Here is a 24,670-nt window from a genome sequence, read left to right on the forward strand (position 1 = left end):
GTGTGGTGCTGGAGGAGAGTACTAAATATCCTGTGGGCTGACAAACAAATGAACAGGTATGTCTTGGAGAAGGTGCAGCCCGAGTACTCTGTGGAGACAAGAATGGTGAAGTGTTGTCTTTCATACTTTGGACATCTTGCTAGGAGAAGCTCTTCTTTGGAGAGGGACATTACGCTTGGAACAGTCAGTGGAAGAGAGAAATACCCTCATGAAATGGATTGACATGGTGACTGCAGCAGTGGGTTCAAGTGTATCAGAAATGGTGAGGATGGCACAGGATAGGACAGGATTCAGGTCTGTTGTTCATAGAGTCACTATGAGTTGTACTCAACTTGACAGCATCTAACAACCACAGCAACCAATATTCAGAGTCTTACAAATGCCCCAAGTGCACAGGATGTGCTAGACTTGGCCTGGGAGGGCTCAGAATGCAGACCTACTTTTGTCTGGGTGCTTTGCAGCAGTGGGCTTTGTTGAAGTCTCCATAGATGCTTGGATATCATGCAAGAGCATCTTCCTGGGCCCCTTTGAGCAATGTGGAAGTTTCAGGAGTAAGCTGCTATTGAAGAGTCCCATTATAGAAAAGTTGTGTCAACTTAGGGACTGGTCTCTGGAGGTGGACAGTTGCCTCCAGAGGATGGGAGACTCTGGCACTGGTAAATCTGGGAGTGGTAGGGCCACTGCCCACCTGATATTACATCAACCCCATTCCTTCTTGTCCTCTGTCCAGGCACCTTGCCTTGGGCACTTGCTTTCTGAGAGGAACAGCACCGGCCCAGGAGACAGGACATCCAGGTGCCACTTGCATTTTGAAACCTGGCCAGGTGTCTCTGGTTGTGAGCTCAGTTTCTTCATCTTAGAAACGGGCATGAGGACCAACTTCACCTGTCTCTAGGTTTATGCACTTAAGTTTCCTGGCTTCAGGAAGTGGTGGTGGTTCCAGGATGGAGTCCCAGATAGAACTGGGTACAAAGAGCACTTGGACCTCTGAGCTCAGACTTATGAAGAATTAGGGATCCTGGGATTGGTTGAGAAGCAGCTCTGCTTTAAAACCTAACAACAGAGCGCTTCTCTGATTTCACTTGAAAAGGGCTTTCTATTATGGAGAAACAAACCAACAAACAACAAAATCCCAAAACAACTAAAAATGTTTTGCATTTTAGACTGAGCAGGCCAGGGGCAGGGCTGCAGCAGAAAGAGAGGCAGTAGTGGGAGAGGCTGATTCCAGTCTGAAGACGTTGAGTCTGAGCAGTGTCACTTACCAGCCGGGAGGCCGTAGGTCTGTGAGTGGGTTTCGCGACTGTTTCCTCCTCTAGAAAATGAATTCCTTGAAATGACATAACATCTTATGTACAAAGATGGTATTATTAAAAGAAGAATAATAGTAATAAAAACATCATACTCACTGCATACTCTGGACAGGCCTGGAGACAGGGCACTGACATGTGCTTATAATAAGTTTCTGCTCCTTAGAACAGTTTTCCTGGGCTTCCACGAGCAACCCTGGAAAGGGAAGGATGTTGCCTTCTCCCACTGGGAGACCTGGCATGTCACTGAAGACAGAGAGGGTCTTTGAGCCTGATTATGGGCTGTGGGGTCAGTCCCGTCCTGCATAGGATGCTGTCCCAGGCCAGAGGAGGAAGGGTCTTTGGACCCTCTCATTGGGTGTGTTCTGGTCTCACTCAGTCAAGGAGTAATTATGATGGTGAATCCATCATAGCTGATCTAGGCCCCTGGGTTCTCTCGGTCCAGGCCCCTTGGTCCTTTCTAGAGAATGAGCATGAGTGGGAAGAGCCAGTGCCACCAACTTTCATGGTGACCTTGGGCCCTCCCTCCGCATGCTTCCTCCACCTCGGGCATGGAGCCCATCAAAAGCCAGCTTTCCGGTCAGCCCGCCTCCGCTTGGCTCAGCTCCACAAGCAGCCTCCTCAGCTCTTGCACCGCAGGCCAACGTGTTTGCACTGAACCCTGCACTTGGCCTTGTCCAAGTGAGGACCTTGGCGAGGTGGAAGCCTTTGCTGCTGTGTCTGGCTCCTGTCTGAGAGTTTGAGCTCTAGAAAGCAAGGACTCTTCCCTGCTTGCTGCTGTGTCCTCCTGTCCAGCTCAAGACCCAGCAGAGAAGAGCCCCTCCTCCATGCAAAGGTCACTGGATGAATGAATAAAATGATTTTTGGGACAACGCCAAGTATACCCAGTCTGACTTGAATGGGTCTTACAGTAAGGGGGTGGGCTGGAGGCAAGGGTTGGGGGGCAGTCCTTGTCCCCATTTCCTACACTCTGCTGTCCCAGTGTGTTGGAGGGTTGAATCTCAGAAAGGAGCAGGGACTTTGGGCCAGCTGGTGAGGCCCCAAGCCCAGGGCTGAGGCAGCAGGGACATCTACTCTGAGTTGAGACTAAAATCTGAGAGCTCTGAGCCTCTTACCTCACTTGAACCTAATCCAAATCCTCAAACCAGCTGCAAGGCCTGAACGCACCCCGTCTCTGACTCAAGCTCTCCTTGGGCCCCAGCGGGCTCCTAGTTGAAGGCCTCGCATTGGCTGTTCCCCCAGCTTGAGAATGCTATTGTCAGATGCTCCATGACTGCTTCTCTGCTTGACTTTTCAACTGTCCCCTTATGAGATGGTCCTCAGGTATGTGCTTTCTTCCTCACCCTCGAGGATTGTGCTGTGCATTCGGTTACTGCCGTTCTCTCCTGCTGTACAGACACACTCCTTGAGGGTGGGGTCTCTCTGTTGCGTTCATTGTTGTATCCTCAGTGCATGGTTCTGACTACATGGCAGGTGTTTGGTATCTGCTTGAGCAAGTGGGTACCAGGAACATCCAAGTGCACCCAAGGTTTTGGGTGGACGTGAGTCATTCCTCTGGGACAACTATGACGACTAATGGGCTTCTTTTTACCTTGGGAAGTGCCTGGTGCAGAGGTCTTTGGAAAATCAATCCTTCCATCGCTTCTTCCACCCTTCCTCGTTCTTTCCTTTTTACTCACCCACCCGCCCACTTACCCACCTGTGTTTCCATCATCCATGGGACCATCTGTGCAGTGAGATAGGGGAAGAAAGACCCCACTTCCCTCAGCAGCAGGTGCACCTAGGCAGAGGCAGCAGTATCGTAGTGTGAGCCCTGTGCCCTCTGAGCTCATGACCCAGAACTTCTGTCCCTGATGAGGAGCTGCCACCCATGCCTAGCCGACCCCATGGCTGAAATGGCCACACCAGGGCTTCAGTGAGGATTAAACATAGCTCTTGATCAATCCTATTGATTTTTCCTCTCCTTTCTGGTGAGCCCACGTGGCCTGTAAACCTCCTCAGGGACGTTAGGAGAAGGGGAACTGTGGGCACTTTTAGCGAAAAGACCAGCACATGTGTGTGAGAATGTATGGGTGAGCATCTGTCATGCATTTGTCGTTACGTGCATGAAAGTGTCAGTGTATGCATGCACTGCCTATGTGGTGTGTTTCTCTGTGTATAAGTGTGTGTCTCTCTATTTGTGTGTGTATGTGTGTAACAGTGATGGGAAAAGATCTCCAGAATGAATGTCTCTCCCACCCCCACTACTCTCTCCTTTTCCTGGCCTGGCCCACCTTCAGAGGGGAGGAAGGGAGTACTGATCCGAGGTGACCTCCAAGCTCCTTTCTAGCAAGGACATCTCCTGCTGCAGGATGATGCTTGGAGAAGGGCCAGCAGCACTGTCAGCTCTGGAATTGCAGGGACTGGCTGCTGGCCTCTCCGCAGGGCCCACATTGGGGGCCATGTCTCTCAGCTCTCTCTGACTCTTAACTCCTTTCTGCTTTTGTAGCGGTCTGGAGATGACTTGCTCTTAGGTTTGGAAGAAATAAACCCATTCTCCAGTTTTGCTGTCTGGATCCTGCCTCTGCATCTCTGTCACTTTAATTTCTTTATTCTGTACCACTCTCTGATTCTCTGGCTGCTACTCTGTGCTTTTCTCTGCACCACCCCCCCACCCCACCAACCTTGCAACCAGAGATCTTTAAAGTGAGGACCCAGTTCATGATTCTGGGATGTCCCTTGGCAGATCACACTAGAGTCCAACAATCAATCAATGTCGCTTCTCTTTCTTTTGACACTCTGTGCCCACACTGGGTTTGTCCTCCCATGCCTGCCTGTCTCTGTCAGACTGTCCCTGTCTTTCTCCTGTGGAGCATCTGGTGGATTTGAACCTCATACCTTTACCTTGGCAGTGTTATTCCTTAATACTAGATCACCAGAGCTTCTTGTATTCAAATCCTGGTCCCTCCTCTTATTAGCTGTCTGGGCAAGTATCTTGACTACACAGAGTCTCAATGACTTTCTCTGTAAAATAAGGAAAATTTTCCTACTTCTTAGAGCTACTGTGAGATCAAATGATATAATCTATGGTTTGAACTCTGCCCTCTCGTTAAGTGCTCAGATAAGAATTACCTATTATTTTTAAAAAAATACAGACATTTATGAGAAGCAAGAGATAACAGGATTGAAAACAAAAAAAAGACCAGACCAACAATATCCTTCCCACTCCGTTTTCCTTGCACTCTTTCCCCTTCCTGCTTTCTCCTCTGGGTGTGGGAGAGAGAAGGGAGTGGGTGCCTTTGGGCTTCTTTCCTCCCATCCCTGCTTGGTCCCTATGTACTGGGCCCTGGAAAGACTGAAAAGCGCCTTTCCAGTGATGTGGAACTCCCCATCTGGCTCACACAACCTTTTCTTCCCTCACCCAGATCTGAAACCCTTTCTTGCCCCGTGGGCTGTGGTCTGATCCAATCTTGGTGCCCTGAAGGGCTCCCCCATCTCCCACAATGGTTCTAAAGCACCTTCCTCAGGGTGGTCCTAGAAGGGCTCCCCCATCTCCCACAATGGTTCTAAAGCACCTTCCTCAGGGTGGTCCTAGGGGCCATCTCCTGCCTCAAGCTTGTTTGGTAGTGGAACTAGGGGGAGGGATGGGCCTCAGTATTTGGCACTGCAGGTACTTCTCCACTCATTGGCCTCTACTCCAAGAAAGGACGACAAAGAGAAGCCCTCACTGCCTTGTGCTTGTTGTTCACTCCCTCATTTACTCCTCTCAAGATGGACCAGGGTGGAGGAGAAGTAGGTAGATGGTGGCACAGGTAGGCTAAGACCAAGGACTCTGAGCCAGCTTCCCTGAGTTTGCATCTTAGCTTCATCACAGTGTGATCTTGGAACTCAGTTTTCTTATCTGTAACATGAGGATAACAATACTTCTAGCCTCATAGGGTTGCCGTGAGGATGAGATGAAATAATACCTGTTATGTAGCTAGAGCAGTGCCCAGCATTGCAAGTTCTACATAAGTGTCAATTACTGATATTTCTCACAGGGGCAGAAGCAAGAGTCCTTTGAGGTCACCTGGTTCTGGCTTGGAGAGGGACAGAGTTTTCCTTTGGTTATGCAGTAAGTTGGAAGATATTGCAGTAACACTGAGCCTGGTGATGGGGTGGGTGGGACCCCAGGTTCTAGTGAGTGTCTGGAGTAGTGCAGGCTGGGGATTGCTTTACCAAGAGGAAATAGAGTGGGGATGAGCCTTCACCTCTCTGGATCTCATTTCCTTTAACACTTAAGTGGTGTAGTCCTATCTAACTGACCAGGTTGTTTAATTGATTTATTATGAGCTGGGCACGCACTGGTGCTGTTGCTGGTTGCTGTAGAGTTGATTTTGACTCGTGGCGACCCCTTGTGTGTGCAGAGTAGAACTGATGGGGTCTCAGGGCTATGAGATTTCAGGAGTAGGTTGTCAATCTCCTGTTCTGAGGCATCTCTGGGTTGGTTTGAATCACTCTTTCAGTTAGTAGTTGATCACTTAACCACCTGTGCTAACCTATGCCCCTGGGCATGTGTTCTCACTCAAAAAACTCATCGTCATCCAGTTAGAACTGACTCATTGCTGACCGTCCAGCAAGTTTTCTAAGGCTATACATTGAATGGGAGGAGAGTAACCATTTTTCTCTCGTGGAGCTGCATTCGCACTGACAGGGGTGCACTACCTTTGGGGTTAACAAAGGAACTCCCAAGCCACCAGGGAACTAGGAGTTGGAAAGGGCAGTGGTAAATAAGACCCCACCTTCATGGACTTGCCATCCACCAACAAAAGAGATAATAGATGAAAGAATTTCAGAGAAGAGCTCTGAGGAGAATGGAGCAGGTGTGAGGGTAGAGGTGGGTTGGGGGGAGTTGTGCTGACATTTGACACTGGCAAGAGAAGGCCTCTCTGAGCAAGTGGTATTTGAGTCAGAACCTGGGAGATGAGAAGTCATTGTGGGAGGGTCTAGGTAAAACAATCTCCTGGCAGAGGGAATGGCAAGTGCAAAGGCCCTGAGGCAGGGTCGTGTTTAGGGAGACGGCTAGGCTGGCTGGAGGGCTGGGAATGAGGGGCCAACATGGAGTCAGTGGAGCTTGAACATGTACCCTTTTTGGGCCCCAGTAAAGGATTTGGATTGTCTTCCAAGTGGATTGAGGAGCCCCCAGGAATTTTTTAGTAGGAAAGAGACATAATTAAATTTATGTTTTCAAAGGAGCTCTCTGACTGATTTGTGGAGATCAGCTTGCGGGTGGGGGCCAGGGTAGCCACAGGACCAGGCTATGGAGCTGTGCAGGCTGGAGGTGGTGGTGGCCTGCCAGGATGGGAAGGCGCTGATGAGGAATTAAGTTAGTGTCTACATTCTTTATGTCTGACCCAGTGTCCGAGCCCTGCGTGGAACTGAGCTAGATGAGGCTTCTGGCTCCTAGAAGCCACTTCTTGGAGGTATGGGGACATGAGAGGAGGGAGTTTGATACCAAAGACCAGGCAGACTCTGACGGTAAACCTAGCCTGGGTGGTGTCTCTCCCTCTTTCTCACTCACTTGCTGAGAACTGCTGCTGCTATTACTCCCCAAAGACTTTACATAATTCTGGCCCAGATCCCTCCTCATGATGTCATGTGTTGAGTGGAGTCTAGGTCACTCCATCGCAGGCTGCGGTCGGTGGTAGAACAGAATTTTGGCTCCCCTGATGCTGAGGCCTGGTGCAGACCCTCCCCCTGCTGGGTGGGGGTGCCTAGGCTTGCAGGGGGTGTTGGTGGGTGGAGGCAGTAAAGTCCAGCCCCAGGCCTGCTTGGCCTGTTCAGGCTGGGCCTGGGCCTCCTGCAGTGTTCTGGCTGATGGCTGATAAGTGGTGGTGGTGGAGCGGCAGTAGTGGGGGGACTGGGCTTTGGGCTTGTCTCCCCAGAGCCCAGGCACTGCCCTCCCTCTCCTTCCAGCCCCTGCCTCTAGTAGAGGCTGGCAAACCTGTCATCAGCCCCTCTTGCTAGATGTGGCACTGACAGCCTCAGTTTCTGAAGCTAGTCTTCTGCAAAACAGGCTCATAGGAACCAGGTTGCCAGGCAGAAGCTGTTCTGAGGACAGAGACTCAAGCATGTGCTGGGGGGAGGAGTGAATGTAACAATCTCCCCTTAGATTTAGTTGGGCCTCAGTCCTAGGACTTCACCATTGGTTACCTTTGCCTATTCCAGGCCTTCTCTCAAACTCTGCTCCCCAAATGCCAGGGAGAGCCAGCTGAGGTGAGAGAAAAGAGGGGTACATGGCTTCTCAGAGTCACACAGTTTAGCGTGATAATGCCAGAAATGGGATCTGACCCCATGAGACTCAAGTCGAGGTGCTTTCCGATGTATCTTACAGGTCAGATGCCCAGGGTCTTGGAGGATGCTGAGGAAGTATAGATCAGAGGGCATGTCTTGGGGAGACAAGTTCTGCTCCACCTCTGACCTTTGTCACAGCTGATATTTCCCTGCTATTCTTTTGTTGTTGTCATGCAATTAAGAGAATATGAACAGCAGTCACTGAGCTTTTCAACCTCAGAGAACAGGGAGCTAGGCTCTTTAGAGCATCATTCTGTATAAACCCCACAATAACTGATGAAGGTTAAGGAAGATGTGGCACAAGGAGCAGTTAAGAGCTTGGCTACTAGCTGAAAGGTTGGCGGTTTGAACATACACAGAGATACCTCAGTAGACAGTCTTGATGATCTGCTTCTGAAAGGTCAAAGTCTTAAAAGCCCCTAGTGCAGCTCTGTGCACGTGGGGTCAACTGTGAGTCAGAAGCAACTAACAGCAGTATTTTCATTTTACCAATGAGGAAACTGAGGCTCAAGGTCGTATTGTTAGCAGATGGAATCAGGGACCCTTGTCCAGATGTGTGCATTCCAGAGCTTCCCCTCCCGATACATGCTTCCTCTGTGGGTGGAAGAAGCTCTTGGCAAATGGAGACCCTCCTAACCACCCTCAGCCCTATCCCTACCCTGCCTGGGATTTAGCTAAGGGAGCGGATGGAGAAAGGGAGTTCCAGGAATGCTGTGATGTTTGGCCCTGTGTTCTCCCAAGCAAGCTAACGAGGAAAATTATAGGGAATTTGAATTAAAGGGAAACAGGAGGACGGAGGTTTGTGTCACCCCCTCATCTTGGCGTTAGTTACTACTCCTGACTCAGTGTTTACTAGAGGTAGGGGGCAGGTGGGGAGAAGAATGTGCCTCCCCTTGTTTCTAGAATTACAAAATTCTTGTTAGATCTTTAAATTTTATGTAAATTCTTCTCTCTTTTTCATGGAAAGGTGGGTATCATATTTTAATTAGTCATGGTGTCAAAGGAGGGCTAGATTAATTATTGGAAATCTCGAGTTCCAGATGGTTTTAATTTTCACAGCAGGGCACCAAGGTATATATTTTTAAAATTTTTATTAAAATCATACCCGGTGTATTTTAGGGGCACTGAGGTACACTCTCTGCGGCTCCAAGGATACTGTACTCAGGAATGTGGGGCCGTGATTTTTGTTCTAGAGAAGCAAGCCCCTTGTCACTGAAATGAAAATTTTGTAGATGAGGGAGGGGCGGATGTAAGAAAAGTGTGGGAGGATGGGGGTGGGATGCAGAGGCAAAGAAGGCAGCAATGGGGGGTGGGCAGCAGAGGTTAGACACAGGCGTTCAAGACCAGAGAGGAGAGAGAGAGCTCAGAAAGGGTGCATGTCTTACCCAAAGTCACACAGCATCCCAATGAGGACAAAATGTGGACTGGCAGAACAGCAGGGAGGAGTCTAGACACAGCATGCCTCATCAGTGGATGGCCATCCTTTGGCCACTTGATGTCCTTGTTTAGTTAGGGATGTGTGAGTTCCTTCCTTCTGGACAATTTTATCCAGAGAGGGTGGTTTAACATCAGGTCTCCTATTTCTATACTACATAATGTTCAGTTCTGATTAAACTTCTGGGCTCCTGGAAGTTAGTTACCCTGAGCCTTGGTGGGCTTGACTGGGGGAAGAAGGATCTATTTGAGTATAGGCCCAAACGTCCTCCCCTACTTCCTTTCAGATTTCTGGTGGCAGAGTATTAGCCCTGGGAAACAGGCCTCTGACCTAATTCTAGAGGAAGTAACCTGATGTCCACAAAGACAGAGTGTGTGCAAGTGTGTGTCATATGCAAACTCATCCATCAGTTAGCATGCTTGCATTCATCTGTCTGTCTTATAGTCCCAATATGACTCTTGCCCTTGCTTAGAGAAATGATGTTATTTGGTATAGTTCTCTGCCTGGCTCTGGTGAAGTGGGTTATTTCTTTGGCCATTGATTGTGGTTTGGGGAAACAGAATCATCTTTATGGCTGGCTGTCTAGCTTTGCGGAATGAGGCTACATGTATGGCCGCTGATCTTGCTCTGGGGAATGATGGAAAAGGGTGGTGGGTGAAGAAGGGGAGAAGACAGGCACAGCTATATTTAATCACGAGGGGCTGAAGCAACCTGGAACTCAGGTGGAACAGAGACGTGAGGGGCAGGAAACAAAAGGGATAGCTCTCATCTGCCTGCCAGAGGGGCACACTGCTCCAGTGGAACCTAGAAGAAACCTCCTTGTGCTTGACTTTGGGGGTTAGGGGAGCCAGGACAGGGTTAGGGACAATAAGTCACTAAAGTCATTGCCCCTAGTTAAAAACATGTCTTGTTCTCTTTCTGCCTTTCGAAGCCCAGCTCCTAGTGGAGACAGACACCTTCGGTAGTCAAGTCCGGATCAAGGGGAAGGAGACGGAATTCTACCTGTGCATGAACCGGAAAGGCAAGCTTGTAGGGAAGGTGAGTGATGGCCCTGAATTCCCGGAGATCTGGACATGTGTTCAGGATCCTGTCAGCCCCCAAAAGACTGTGAGCATGTCTATGCCAGTGATTCCCATTGTAGTTTCTTCCTTTCACCTCTTCTTTGCTTCACACTTTGCCGGTCAGGCCAGAGTTTCTATGGCTGCATCCTTGGGGTAACTACTGGCCCCTGATGTCTACTGGTGGATGTGGAGTTCTGGTTGTGGGGGAACCCTTGTGGTGTTCTGGGCTCCCTGACTGCTTGTACCTGATGTCTGGGAACGGGGAGCTGGCAGGCCCAGCACAGCGGCTGCAAGTGATTGTTTTAACAATCGCCAGGGGTTTACAGCACCACGCAGCAGCAGCCTCCGGAACCCAGCCTTTCGTCAGCATGCCGGGCCTCACGATTCTAGCATTTCAGGAAGATTTTATTACTTTGGAACCGGCAGGAGAGACGCATGTAATGAATTAGGGTGGGGTGCGGGGGCTCTGCGCCTCCATTGGTGCTGCGTCCTGAGCGGCTTGTTTGCGATGTTCACACACTTCTTGCTCCCCCCCCCCCCACAGTGTTCACATGGAGGCGACACTGGCAGCAGCTGGGTGGTGGAGTCCTGCACTGTCCCCACCTTCTCTCTGCCACGGCCTCTGCTCGCCTTCACATCCATCTTGCATAATGGGGGGAGAAGGCTCTCGGCAGGTGGAGTAGTAGGATGGAGGGTAACCTCAGTTTCCAAGGGAGGGGGACCTTCTCTTGCTTGAGGGCAAGGCCCTGGTTGCCCTTTATTGTACCTTGTTTATGAAAGAAAGGGACCACAGTCTTGTAAACAAGCAATGTTTTTGATTTTTTCCAATGTCCCACTTCCTTCTCTCCCCGCCTTCTCCCGCCCCACACCCCCATTCTCAGGGCGCTGAATGTAACTTGCCAAGGACCTGAGTCAGGGTTTTGTCGGGGTTATTATTACTTGCTATAATAATAACAACATTAAGAACCACTCCCATTGACCACGCGTACTTTTTGCCAGGCTGGAGCCAAAGTACCAAGAATCTCACGACGTTGCTGCCATCACCTCCCCCATTTCACAGATGTGAAAGCTGAGGCATGGCGGTGCCCCTGCCCTCGCCCTCATCCCTTGTCCCAGGCGGGGCGGGATTCGGAGCCCTGTTTGGATAGAAAAGATTCCAGCCACACTGCCCACACTCACTCAAGCTTCCCAAAGAGCAAAATAATAGTAATCCGAAGAGCGCGTCTTCTCCGTGCTGAGGAGTGGTTTTAATTAGTGATTCACTCCGCCGTCCCGGGAGGCGTGGGGCTCCCGGCCGGGCTGGGGGCGCGGGCGCCGGGTCCTCCTGGCCGGCCGTTTCCTGTGGCGGCGGCCCGGCCCCGCGTCAGGCGCTTTGTTCTCCTGCCCGCCTGGGCCGCCTCCCAGGCCCAACCTGCTTCGAGTTTGAGGCTCGTTTTTCTTTCTTTTTCAAGGCGGGGGCTCGCGCCGCCCCGCCCGTGCCCGGTGCCCACGCGGCCGCGAGTGCGCCCCGCCCCGTCTGCGCGCGTTTCCCGGCACGGCGACCCCAGGAGGGCCATCGAGGGGTCAGAAGAGCAGCCGCGTCCCCTCGGGCTGCTCCCCGCCGCCGGCTGGCCGCTGAGTCACCGCTTCCACAGGAGCCGGCTCCGATTTCCTGCCCCCTCGCCCTCTCTCCAGTCAATAATATTGGGGACGGTTCAGCTGGCGCTCGCCACGGCACAGCGGAGGAAGCCCGCCACCCCTCCTCGTGGGCTGCTTCCCTCCTTCCTTCTTGCTCTTACTGTGATTCCCCCACCTGCCTTAAGTCTCCTTCTGGGCTGCCTGAGGAGGGGTTCCCCTAGGCAAACCCTCCCCTCCCTAGCTCCCCATCCACCTGTCCTGACTGCCCAGCAGGCGCTGATTCGGCTGTTGGCCTCAGTCTTCTGATGCTGCCATCCTTAAGCACCAAATGGATGTCCTACCTCTAGCCTCCCAGATCTGTCAGAGCCCAGGTCCTGCAATTGCTCAGCACTGACAGCTGGGTGCTTATGCTCTCCTTCTCTGACCTCGGCCACCGCCTCTTTCTGGCCTGGTATCTGCCTGGGGTTTATGCCCACCTCCGTGGGTGTGTTTCTAGGCACAGGGCTCCACCTCACCAGCCCCATCCTCAGCTTTCAAAGGCATAAAAGAGCGCAAGTCAGTGGCCTCCCATTTGAAACCCATCTGTCCATGGGTTCTCTGCATGTATTGGAGAAAAGCCACCTCTTTAGTGGGATATTATAAACCCGGCCAGCTCCCTGGTCTCATGGCCCTTCCCGTTGACCTAACCTCCTTCATGCCACAGACACGTGGCACGGCTGACCACCATTCCTTGGTACTTTGTAAATGTTGTTCTTTCTGTGGCAACTGCCATTCCCCGTATGCATCCACTTTAAGTCCTTTCTTGCTCATCCTTGAGGATCTGCCAACTTTCTCTAAACCCCTTAGTCTGCTCACCTGCCCCAGAGCCCACAGCCTGTGAACAGTCCTCTGAAGCCTAGCAATCTGTATTGTTACTGTCTGACTTCATCTGTGCCATCCAGAGGTGCCCACTAGACTGGATCTCAACTGAGGGCTGATTGTGTGTCTGGGTACCTGACCAGAGGACCATGAGCCACCAAAGAAATAGAAATGTGGTTTGTGCTTTCCAAGGGTTTGAATCTTGACCTATAGCCGTAGTTATCCTTACGTGAGTCCAAGTGCCCTAATCTCCCTGAGCCTCAGTGTCCTCATCTGTGAAATGGCAGTGATAAACTGGCATTTAGTAGGCATTTGCTAAACATTAGCTCCTTTCTCCTTTGAAGCCAGTTCACAAAGCCACCCCGTCACTTATGTAGACCCCTGGCTACTACTCCTTCGGAAGGGTAGTGAAGGACAGCTTTCTTGGGCTGTTTTGACTTTGGATACCAGCCTTGTCAATTTTCTGGCCACACAGCAAAGCGCCTGCACTGAACTTCCCAAAGAGCTTTTCTTGACTATAATTGCTTCCTTTGTAAACTGTACCTACCTTCTTTCCCCACCTCAGATATCTCAAATAGTTCAGATAGCTCTCCTCCCTGCCTCCAAATCCAAACATCCATCTATCTGCAAAAAGCAGTGCCTCTTTTCATCCATACATACATTGAATGCTACCATCTCTGGAAACTCCACTAAGATTTTTCCACCTCACTTCCATGGTCAGTGGCATGTCCTCTGTGGACAACATAGGAGCCATAGGCTTTCTCAGTGAGGGAGTACCTGAACCACCAACCTGGATATGTTCCAGTTGCTTTGGACTGAAATGCCAATCAAAATGCCTTAAACTGAATAAAGGAATTTAAGACTCTGGCATGAGTATCTGATACTGGTATGTAGTGCATTAGACTGCTAACAAAAAGATCAGTGGTTTGAATCCACCCTTTGTTCAAGGGAGAAAGATGCCCAGCCTGGGAAACCTGATGGAAGGTTGTTATGAGTCAGAGTTTACTTCATGATGATGGCAGTGGTTTTCCTCCTCTGTTATATATCTAAACTCATTGCCATTGAATCAGAACTGACTCATAGCTGACCCTTCATTGGGTTTCTAAGGCTGTAAATTGCATTGAGGGAGACTGCCCAACTTCTCTTTTGGAGCTCTGTTGGATTTGAACCACCAGAGAGGCATGGCCTTTGGGTTGGTAGCACAACTCCCTACAGACTATACTGCTAGGGAGCTCCCAAGTTTTACACACACACACACACACACACACACACACACACACGCTTATGCTGTATGTTTATATATATGGATGTATGTTTTAAAATATATATAAACGGGTGCATCCTTATATGTAATATACATATACACATTTAAAGCTAAAAAGTCTAGAGGTTGTTCTGGTTTTAGTTAAGATAGATCTTGGGGCTGAATAGTATCATAAGAATTCAGTCTTCAGGTCAAATAGAGGGACTAGGATTGATTGTAAAGGAGGTAGGAGGTGGTCATGAGGATCACGCATCATGGTCACTGATGTTAATTCCTGCTTGATGACCCTATAGGACATACTAGAACTACCCTATAGAATTTCCAGGGCTGTAACTATTTTACAGAAGCAGACTTCCACATCCTCCTTTTGTATAGTAGGTGGTGGTGAGTTCTAGCCTCTAACCTTTTGCTTAATTCTTTAAGGCTTACCTGCTTTGCAACCAGGGTTCTAAAATTTCACAAAATACCCAAGATCTTGGGATGAAATACTCACTTAAATACTGATACCTCTGTCTTTGCTGACCCAACTAAGTCAGAATTTCTATGTGTAGGACTGAGGTCCAGGTATTTGTAAATTTTTTTTTATCTTTGAAGATGATAAATAAGATCAGAATAAGAGACAGAAATCAAATCCAGAAGTAGGCTTCTCATTTGTTCATGACTGAGTTCATAGTGGGGACTTTGTGTCATCATAGTACTATTGGCTGCCTCCTGAGTAACCTAAACTCGCTTCTGCACCTGAGCTCTAGGGATTTTTTTGAAAGTCATTCCATCTCCTTACTGTTCTAAATAAGGCCAAACATGCTCTAAGCATATTTGCCAGGAATTGTGCTAGCCCTGTGCACATCCCAAACCTGGTTTTGTGTTCAGAGAGTCTGTGTGGGCCTGGTGGAGGGTATTGTGACAGGTGATGCATATTCTTCCACTCTGTTTCTCAATGTGGTCTGTGTGTCTGGATTGGATGGAGATGTAGGAAACTGCATTGGTCAGGGCGGGTTCACATCCTGGTTCTGCCACTTACAAGTTCCACCACCTTGTGCAGGTCCTTTTGCCTCTTTGAACTTTGTTAACTCATACCAGATAGATTTACTTCAAACTAAGAAGATTAAATGAAACAAAAGAGGTGACAATGTCTGGCTCATAGTAGACTAGTTATAAATGTTACGTGAATGAATGGATAAACGCAAAGGATGGGAGGTCATTTGGGCCAGGCGAGATGCCCAGTCTCTGCCTGTTTTTTCTCTTTTCAACCACATTCTGATGTCTGTGCCTGGGACAATCTAAATCTGAGAAAACCCTTTTTATGTGTCACTCTCACCATGATGCTCTCACTCATTCAACCACAAACTTTCTGCAGATGCTCTGTGCTCTAGCTCTATGCCCCTGGGCTAGAAAAGGCAGGCAAACACCCAACTGCTCTTTTGGGAGATGGAGGGAGTCCCCAGAGGAGTCCAGAAGATGGAGTACGTGAGCTCAGGAAAGTTTGAGTGGAAACTTGAGGGAGAAGAAGAAATTGCTCAGGGAGGTAAAATGCAGTCAGGGGGTGCTTCCCGGAAGAGGCAGCTCCTGTGTTGAGAGCTTTGAAGGATGAAAGCAGTGTTCTTCGTAATGTTAAGAACTCTAGGCAGGCAAGCAGCTTAGGCAAGTTGGCAAAGGTAAGCCCTTCTGTTCAGTTTCCTCCTATGGTCCATTTGGAGCAGCCAAGGAACCTGGACTCAGGTCAGACAGGCGGCTTCTAGAACTATCTTTGGGACAGTCACTGGAACCCAAGGAACACTCTTCTCTATCCCTGTTGTATATCTACCTTGGTTTCCCTCATAGCAGTACCCCCATACTGCCCTCTGGGCCCCAAGTGTGTTTCCCAGGCCTGCTCCCTGCCTGCTCTACTCTCCTCGAAAGATCTCGTCCTCCTGAAAGTGTTTTCTTACCCTGCCTAGCCCTTTCTGCAAAGTTCAGCACTTTGTCTTCAGGGCCCAAGCTTGCCCTCTGCTCAAAGGTGAACGTTCCTGGAAGCTCCTGCCCATTTTCCACTTCAAACAAAAGGCTGGAACTCGCACCTCAGTCTCCACACACAGCCAGACCGCTGGGCTTCCAACTTGGCCAGGCAGCTGTCCGTAACGAGGAGTGGGCCCGGCCTAAATTTGGAGATGTTAGTTGGAAACGCGAATGCTGCTAATTCAGGCCTTCCAACTCTGTGTGTTTCCCTACTCGGCTGTCTCAGGGAGAAGATTCAAAACCCTGCCTCTCCTCCACCCTTTGTCCAGACTAGACCCAAGGGAGAGAACCAGACTAGTCAGAACCACCTGCTCTTCAAAAATAAGTTAGCAAGTTCCTACTGTGCGTCAGACTCGTTTATGAGCAGAGGTCATTGTCCTCATTCTGTAGATGAGGAATCAAGGAGTTAGAGACTGGAATAAACTTGCCTGAGTCATGCAAGACGTCTGAGAGCTGATTTGGCTCCTGACTCCAAATCTAGTGCTCTTTGCTGGGCATACTTTGTCTACTAAGGGGTTCACACATCTGCTCAGCAACCCGAAATTCCAGAATCCAGGGCAAAGGCTCAGGAGTTTGCCTGCGTTAATGGGTTCACTCACAGCAGAGATTCTGAGGATGGCCCAGGAGCAGGCAGGGTTTCATTCCATTCACACTGTGAGTGGGAGCCATCTCTGCAGCACCTAACACCGACAACCCACTTCACATCAAATACTAAAATGTACTCACAGTCCACTTCACATTAAATGTAGTTTGTATTTAACGGCATAGTAGAGTTGAGCTACTGTTGAGTAGGTGGTCTGATGTCAAGTTTAGTGCAAATGATAGAACACACTGATTTAAAGGAGATTTTGACCATGAGGTGACTTGAGCTTCAGATGCAGTTTGATCCAGAGCCCTAGCGATGTGATGAAGACTTGGTTTCTCTTTTCTTTTTCTTGGCTTTGTAATCAGACATTGCCCTCATGGTGATAAAATGGCTGCCTCAGCTAGAGCCTTACATACTTCTCAAGGCAAAATATACCTGTGGGTTTCTTTTGGGCTTTTTTTTAAAAAATGGAGTTCTTAGGTGTTAAAAAGAAATTGTTAAGTGTTTAGCTGTTACCAAAAGTTTGGTAGTTTGAACCACCCAGAGGCACCTCAGAAGGCAGAAGGTGATCTGCTTTTCACAGCCATGAAAACCCTACACAACACAGATGTACTCTAAGATACATGAGGTTGCCAGGCGCAACAGTTTCCTCCCTCTTTTTATTGAAAGATCTCAAGGATCACTCTGATTGGATAACTTAGGTCACATGCCTAGACATTACTCAGTCACCAAGATCTAGACAAAATAATGTGATTGGCTGAGTCTGGCTTGTACAGTTGAAGTAGAATCTGGTTGAGAGTAAGGAAGGAGTTGGAACACAGTGAATGGAAGTTTGCTATCTAATTGGAGGAGAAGGAATTGTGCAGGAGTGACCAATATAAAGAGTCTGTTTTACTTATTCAGGAAGTGATATAGCTGAGGCCAGAGCTTGGTTCTGTAACTCCTGCCTTGGGCCTTTTCTCCTCTGATCAGTGACCAAACTTATTTCTTTTTTTAAATTGCAAATGCTTTTTATTTTTTTATTAATTTTAATGAAAGTTTACAGAGACTTAGGGTTTCCATTCATTCATTCATTGTTGCACTTTTCTCCTGCCCACCCCTGCCCTCCTCTTTTACTTTGAAAAGTAAAAGAAAAATTCTTTCGTTGTTATGCAATCCCTCCCCCTAGTCCACTCCACTATGCAGCCTTCATTCTGGACTCCTGTCATGACAATAATAACTAACCATATATCCCTTTTAAACAGTTCTCTCCCTCATCTGTTTCAATGCAGTATACATTATTTATCCCCTCTTCCTCAGTCTTCCCTCAACCTCAATGTCAGTCCCATTTTACAACAGTGGCCCTATGCAATATTTGTCCTTTTGGGACTGAGATATTTCAGCATAATGTCTTCCAGGATCATCCATACTCCCTTGTCCTTATAACAAAGCTGTGAACCATTGCATCCTCCCCTTCTCATCTTACCTGCTTTTTCTCTCTCTTCTGCAGCCCGATGGCACCAGCAAGGAGTGTGTGTTCATCGAGAAGGTCCTGGAGAACAACTATACCGCCCTGATGTCAGCCAAATACTCTGGCTGGTACGTGGGCTTCACCAAGAAGGGGCGGCCGCGGAAGGGCCCAAAGACCCGGGAGAACCAGCAGGACGTGCACTTCATGAAGCGCTATCCCAAGGGGCAGGCTGAGCTGCAGAAGCCCTTCAAGTACACGACAGTGACCAAGAGGTCCCGGAGGATCCGCCCCACACACCCGGGCTAGGCTGACCCTGTGGCCCTGCACGCCGCCCCAGCCCACACTCACACTCACAGAGAACTGCATCAGAGGAATATTTTTACATGAAAAATAAGGAAGAAGCTCTATTTTTGTACATTGTGTTTAAAAGAAGACAAAAACTGAACCCAAACTTTTGGGGGGGGCACGATAAGGATTTTATTGTTGACTTGAAACCCCCGATGACAAAAGACTCGCGTAAAGGGACTATTGTCAACCCACAGGTGCTTGTCTCTCTTGAGGAACAGACAACTCTAAACTCGTCCCCAGAGGAGGACTTGAATGAGGAAACGACACTCTGAGAAACCAAAGTCCTTTTTCCCAAAGGTTCTGAAAGAAAGAGAAAAAAAAAAGATAAAGATAAGAGTGGTACCACTCAGCAAACCCACCTCCCTTACACAGCCCTGCCCCAGACTCCAACAAAAATCGCTCTCTGGTTTGCAGTCATTTATTTATTGTCCGCTGCAAGCTGTCCTGAGACACCGCGCAGGGAAGGCGTGCCCCTCGGAATTCTCGGCGCCTCGACTCCCGACGACAGACGGCCTCGTCCAATCATGGTGACCCTGCATTGCTCGCAGTTCTGGAAGATGCTGCTAACGACCTTCCGTGACTCACGTGACCTAGTACACCAATGATAAGGGAATATTTTAAAACCAGCTATATTATATATATTATATATATATATAAGCTATTTATTTCACTTCTCTGTATATTGCAGTTTCATGAACCAAGTATTACTGCCTCAACAATTAAAAACAACTGACAAATTATTTAAAAACAAAACAAAACATGAGGCGAGTGGTGACTGGGGCAAGGCTCACTGGAGCTGTGCCCTTTGTGTTTATATTTCTGATTCTGGTGTCTTTGCAGAGAGTGGAGATATTACTCATTCATGCATTCATTCACGGATACATGCACAAACACTTAACTATGCACCAGGCACTGTTCTAGGCACTGAGAATGTAATTTTAGGTAAAATTTTAGGTAAAATCCTTGTCTTCTGGGAGAGATTACATTCTAATGAGTCTTGATTCAGTGATACACTTACATATTTTTACTAGGGGCCTTTTATGTGCCAAGGCTCTAGTCTAGATAGTGGGGATCTATCAAAGAACAAATGAAAAAAAATAACCAAAAAAACAACCCACCCACAAAACCCCAAAAACCCAAACCAAACAAAAAAACCATGCTAACAGGAAAACCATTACTGCAGAAGGTCTAGCAACTCAATGCATTGATTTCTTCATCCTTTTTCTTGATAGATTTGTTCACTGAACATATTTATTAGGTATTGAGTAGTCTGAATGGACTGCCAAGAGAACAGGTCCTGAAGGGTGAAACCAAGATGCAATTTGGAGATAAGGATTTTGAGGCTCCATCTCACATACTTTGGGCACGTAGCCAGGAGGGACCAGTCTTTAGAGAAAGATAATCATCATGTTTGGAAGGGTTGAGGGAACAGCACAGAAGAGGAAGATCCCAGATGCGATGGATTGACAATAACTGGGGTAATGAGGGTAGATGTATCAGAGACACTGAGATTGGCTCAGGATAGAGCAGGATTTAGAGCTATTGTGCATAGGATCGCTATGAGTTGTAATCAGTTTGACAGCATATAACAACAACGACAGTCTGAATGGTGAATGCTCAGCTGCTCATTTTGTTGAAAGTTCAAGTCTACCTAGAAATGCCTTGGGAAAAAAGGTTACTTAAAAAAATCAGCCAGTGAAAACCTTGTGAAGCTCAGTTCTCCCTGATACATTGCCATGCACTTTAGCAAAGGACAAACCATCCAAACCCCTTACTGGTCAGTCTAGACCAACTCATGGTAACCGCCTCACATGAGTAGAATTGAAATGCAGACTTTTCTGTGCTGCTATCTTTATGGAAACAGTTGGCCAGGCCTTTCTTCCACAACACTGCTAAGTGGTCAGCCTTTAGTTAGCAGCCACATGCCAACTATTCTCACAACTCAGGGACCTCTAGTTATTATCTATAGCACTGTCAAGTCATCACGAACAAGCGCGACTCATGGAGCTTGCAGTCTAAGGGCCACTTGAATTGTTTATATATCCTGCATGTCCACATGGAGGGTGTTGATGGTATACATGGTCATTCAATTGAATACTGAGCTAAAAGTCTGGCCACTCCAGAGCTGCCTCAGACGACGGGCCTGGTGATTGGCTTTGGTAACATCGCAGCTTGAAATCGTGTGAAACAGTTCTATTCCGCACACGTGGGCTTGTCATAAGTTGCAACTGACTCAATAGTAATCTTCTCCACCAGTACACACACACACACACACACACACACACACACACACACACACTGTCTTCCAACACTGATCCTTGGGGCTTTGTGAAGCCCTTTAAATATTAAATACATCCATGGGGGACTCTGGTGGCATAGTACTTAGGACTTTGGGCTGTCAACACAAGGACCCCATCTCTCTGGTGGATCGAATCTGTGAAGATAGACAGTCTTTTCTCAGGTGATTTATAGGTTTAGAAACCTGTTAGAGGGTTAGCTATGGATTGGTTCTGACTCGACAATGATTTTCTCTCTCTCTCTGTGTCTCATCTATGTATGTATCTGTCTATCATCATCATCATCATCATCATCATCATCATCATCATCTATAGCAAGTAATATTCTGCTAAGCACAAGCTGAACAAGGCAGTAGAGGAATCCACTGTCCTCTGTCTGGTAGTAGAGGAGCCAAGGGACCTCCAGGTTGCACCTGATGTTTCTCTCCTTGTTCAGAGACTAGAGTGTGAGGAGTCTGTCTGGGGTTGTTAACTTACAGGCACACTTTACCTTCAGTCTTTTTTATCATAGCTTGCCCTATATTGCGGAGAGAAACCAGGGGCATGAGAGTCGGTTGAGAATTCATGCTGCTTCTCGCAGAGACTGTGTTGAATGGGCATGAACAATGGGCTGAGGGATTTTGTGGTCTCCACCCTTCTCTTGGTTTCTAGTTCAGGTCTCTTCCTTGGGCAAATTGCACATTCCACTTCCACTTCAGGCAGGGTGAGAGCTTAATGGGAAGTGCTTCTTTGTGGGCCCTGCTCCACCATCTACAGCCCCTAAAGACACCCCCACCCCCGCCCCCACCAGGAGTGGCTGTTATGGGATCTCCTTTGATGCCTATGGAAGGAAATGGCATGGACCAGGCTGAGGCACTTTCTCTGCAGACTCCTGGATGCTGAGGAGCCTTGTTACTTCTGAGCTCTACATGCCCTTTGTGTGCCACCTCCGAGCTGGGGGTCAAGGGCAAGCATTAGTTCTGCCCCTTCTTTGCAGTATGGGGGTTCCTCTCTTCTCTTCTGTGCCCTGTTGCACCTGTCTTTAATGGTATCTACCTGGCCCAGCACCTTTCCTTAGGGTTTCAGGAGGCTCTTTCAGATAGGCAACTCATTCTGTCCCCAGAACTACCTTATTAGTGTTCCTATTTTATAGATGAGGAGACTGAGGCTAGCAATGTTATGTCGCTTGTGCAGGATTGAAGAATAAAAAGTGGTGGGTTCTGCCCTGAAGTTCTAGACTCTGCAGGATTATGAGTGATCACTTCCCTTTGCAAAGTGGCTCCTGTGGGTCAGGCCCCCTGCCAGGTGCCTTATCATCAAACTGCCTGGCCATCAAACAACCCCGTGTGGAGTTGGGCACTCTCTGCACAACCCTGATGGGTGAACAGATTGAGGCCTAGAAACACCACTGACTTACCCACGGCCTCACTAAGCAGAACACACCCCAATTCAATGACTCTGATTATGTTCTTCAAATGAAGCAATTCTCATCTTCCTCTTCTGAATGAGCATAAAGTCTCCATTAATATAACTCACTGTTCACTAAGGTTCCTATCAATCTTCCTCATTGCTATTGTCACTTTGATCCCTTGTTGACGACATGGATCATGTTCTCAAAATTACATAGTGTTCAAAAGTCCAAGACCTTTGACAATAGAATAGTAGTGATTCAAGTTGTCATTTATGGAGCACTTATGTCAGCTTCTTTTACCTTTATTTTCTTCAATGGCAACAATAACCCTGAGAAGGTATTTACCATCTTTTGCATTGGAAGTTTCAGAGAAATGAAATGATCCACCCAAAGCAACACAAGATGAAGAATTAGGAGAGCCAGAGTGCCTTCATTCACTCAAGAAATACATGTGGAGCCTGCTTGGTGCCAGAGGCTGTTCCAGGGACCAGAGATACAAAAAGTTGAAAAAGCCCTTGCCCTCACAGAGCTTAATTCTCACTAGGCAAATCCACAATAAGTCAAATAAATATAATGCCAAGTAGAATGAACCATTATAAGACAGCAAAATAATATTGTAAAGGGTTGTTGTTAGGTGTCATCAAGTTGGCCCTACCTCATGTACACCAGAATGAAACCTTACCTGGTCACAGTCTCTACTGTGCTTAAGCCCATCATTTTACTTAAGGTCTCAGGCTATTTTAAATAAGGGTCAGAGAAGACCTCTGGAAAGCAGATTTTTTTTTTGAGCAAGGCCTGAAGGAAGTGAAGAACTTTGCTGTAGAAGACCAAAGACTACAGCCTTCAGTATGGATTACATCTCAGTATTAAGGGGGAGAAATAATCCTCACCACCGGACCAATAAGCAATAAATATCATGACAGAAGAGATTGAAATTGTCAGTGATTTAATCTTACTTGGGTCTACAATCAATACCTTTGGTATTGTTGTTGTTGATTGCTGTGGAGTCGGGCATGATTCATAGCGACCCTATGAACAAAAGGCCTGAAGCCTTTCTATAACTATCGTCATTTATCACAGTTCATAGAGTTTCAATAGACATGTTGTTTAGGAAGTAGATGCCACTCCTGCTTCCAAGCCCTTGGTACTAGCAGTCAAGAAATCAAACGACATATGGCATTGGGAAAATCTGCTGTCAAGGACCTCTCCAATGTGTTAAAGAGCAAGGTTGCCAGTTTAAAGACTAAGGTGCATGTGATCCAAGTCATGATCTTTTCAGTTACTTGCTGAGCATCTGAAAGTTGTCAGTGACTAAGGATGACAGAGGAAAATCAGCCAATGCCTTTGAGCTCTAGTGTTGGAGAACAGTACCAAATATCCCATGAACAAATATGTCTTGAAGAAAGTACAATCAGGGTGCCCTTTAGTGACAAGAATGGTGAAACTTTATCTTATATACTTTGGGCATATTATTACAAGGGTCCAGTTATTGGAAAAGACATCATGCTTGGAATGGTGTAGAGTCAACAATAGATAGGAAGATCCTCAATGAGATTGACACAGTGTCTGTATCAGTAGTTTCAAGTATATCAGAGTTGATGTTTATGGCACAGGCCATGGCTAACATTAAGAAGAACGGGAATTCCAGGACACTTAATAGTGCTCATGTGAAACCTACACCCAGATCAAGAGGCTGTTGTGTGAACTGAGCAAGGGGATACTCCATGGTTTAAAATTAAGAAAGGAACATGTCAGAGTTGTATCCTCTCCCCACACCTATTCAATCTGTAAATTGAACAAATAATTTGAGAAGCTGAACTCTCAGAGGAAGATTGTGGCATTAGGATCAGAGAAAAACTAATCAATAACCTGCACTATGCAGGTGACACAACCTTGCTTGCTGAAAGTGAGGAGGACTTGAGGCACTTGCTGCAGAAGATCAAGGACTACAGCCTTAGCTATAGTTTGCATCTCAACATCAAGAAAACAAAGATCTTCACCACAGACCAACAGTCAGCATTATGATAGATGGGGAGAAAGGAATGAAACTGTCCATAATTTAATCTTCCTTCGTTTAACAATCAGCACTCTTGGTACCAGCAGTCAAAATATCAGGAGAAGTTTCACTTAACAGATGCAGCATTGGATATGCTTACCAGTCTATACCAGGAAATCTGGAGGATGGCTGTCTGGCTAATGGATTGGAAGAAGTTCATATTTGTTCCTATTCCCAAGAAGAGTGATCCAACTGAATGTGAAAATTATTGAACAATATCATTGATATCACATGCAAGCAAAACACTGCTGAAGATCACTAAAAAACAGCTAGAACAGTATATAGATAAGGAATTACCAGAAGTTCAAGTGAGATTTAGAAGAGGCCATGGCACCAAGAATATCATTGCTGATGTCAGATGGATCCTGGCTGAAAGTAAAGAATATCAGATGAATGCCTATTTGTGCTTTATTGACTATGCCTTTGCATAGTTCGTGTGGATCATGACAAGTCGTGGCTCACATTGAGAAGAATTGGAATCCCAGAGCGTTTGATTGTGCTCATAAGAAACCTATACCTGGATCAGGAGGCTGTTGTGTGAACAGAGGTGGAAAGCACTGTGCGGTTTGGAATTGGGAAGGGAGCATGTCAGGGTTGTATTCTGTCTCCATACCTGTTCAGTCTATATGCTGAGCAAATTATCCGAGAAGCTGGACTCTATGAAGAGAAATGTGGCATCAGGATTGGAGGAAGA

At 47.5% G+C, this 24,670-nt stretch overlaps 1 protein-coding gene across 1 annotated transcript in view; it reads left to right on the forward strand.

Annotated features, from left to right (window-relative positions):
* The window catches only part of FGF18 (fibroblast growth factor 18), a 40,169-nt gene extending 21,188 nt beyond the window's left edge, over positions 1–18,981 (forward strand). Inside the window, exons 4-5 of the mRNA XM_006884344.1 lie at positions 9,986–10,092; positions 17,925–18,981. Coding sequence (XP_006884406.1) covers positions 9,986–10,092; positions 17,925–18,191 — 374 coding nt within the window. The 3' untranslated portion in view covers positions 18,192–18,981. The remainder of the gene's footprint in view (positions 1–9,985; positions 10,093–17,924) is intronic.
* The last annotated feature ends 5,689 nt before the right edge of the window (positions 18,982–24,670 follow it).

This window comes from Elephantulus edwardii, unplaced genomic scaffold (assembly GCF_000299155.1).
Source record: "Elephantulus edwardii isolate Elephantulus edwardi_28Jun2011 unplaced genomic scaffold, EleEdw1.0 scaffold00033, whole genome shotgun sequence".
Lineage (NCBI taxonomy): Eukaryota > Metazoa > Chordata > Mammalia > Macroscelidea > Macroscelididae > Elephantulus > Elephantulus edwardii.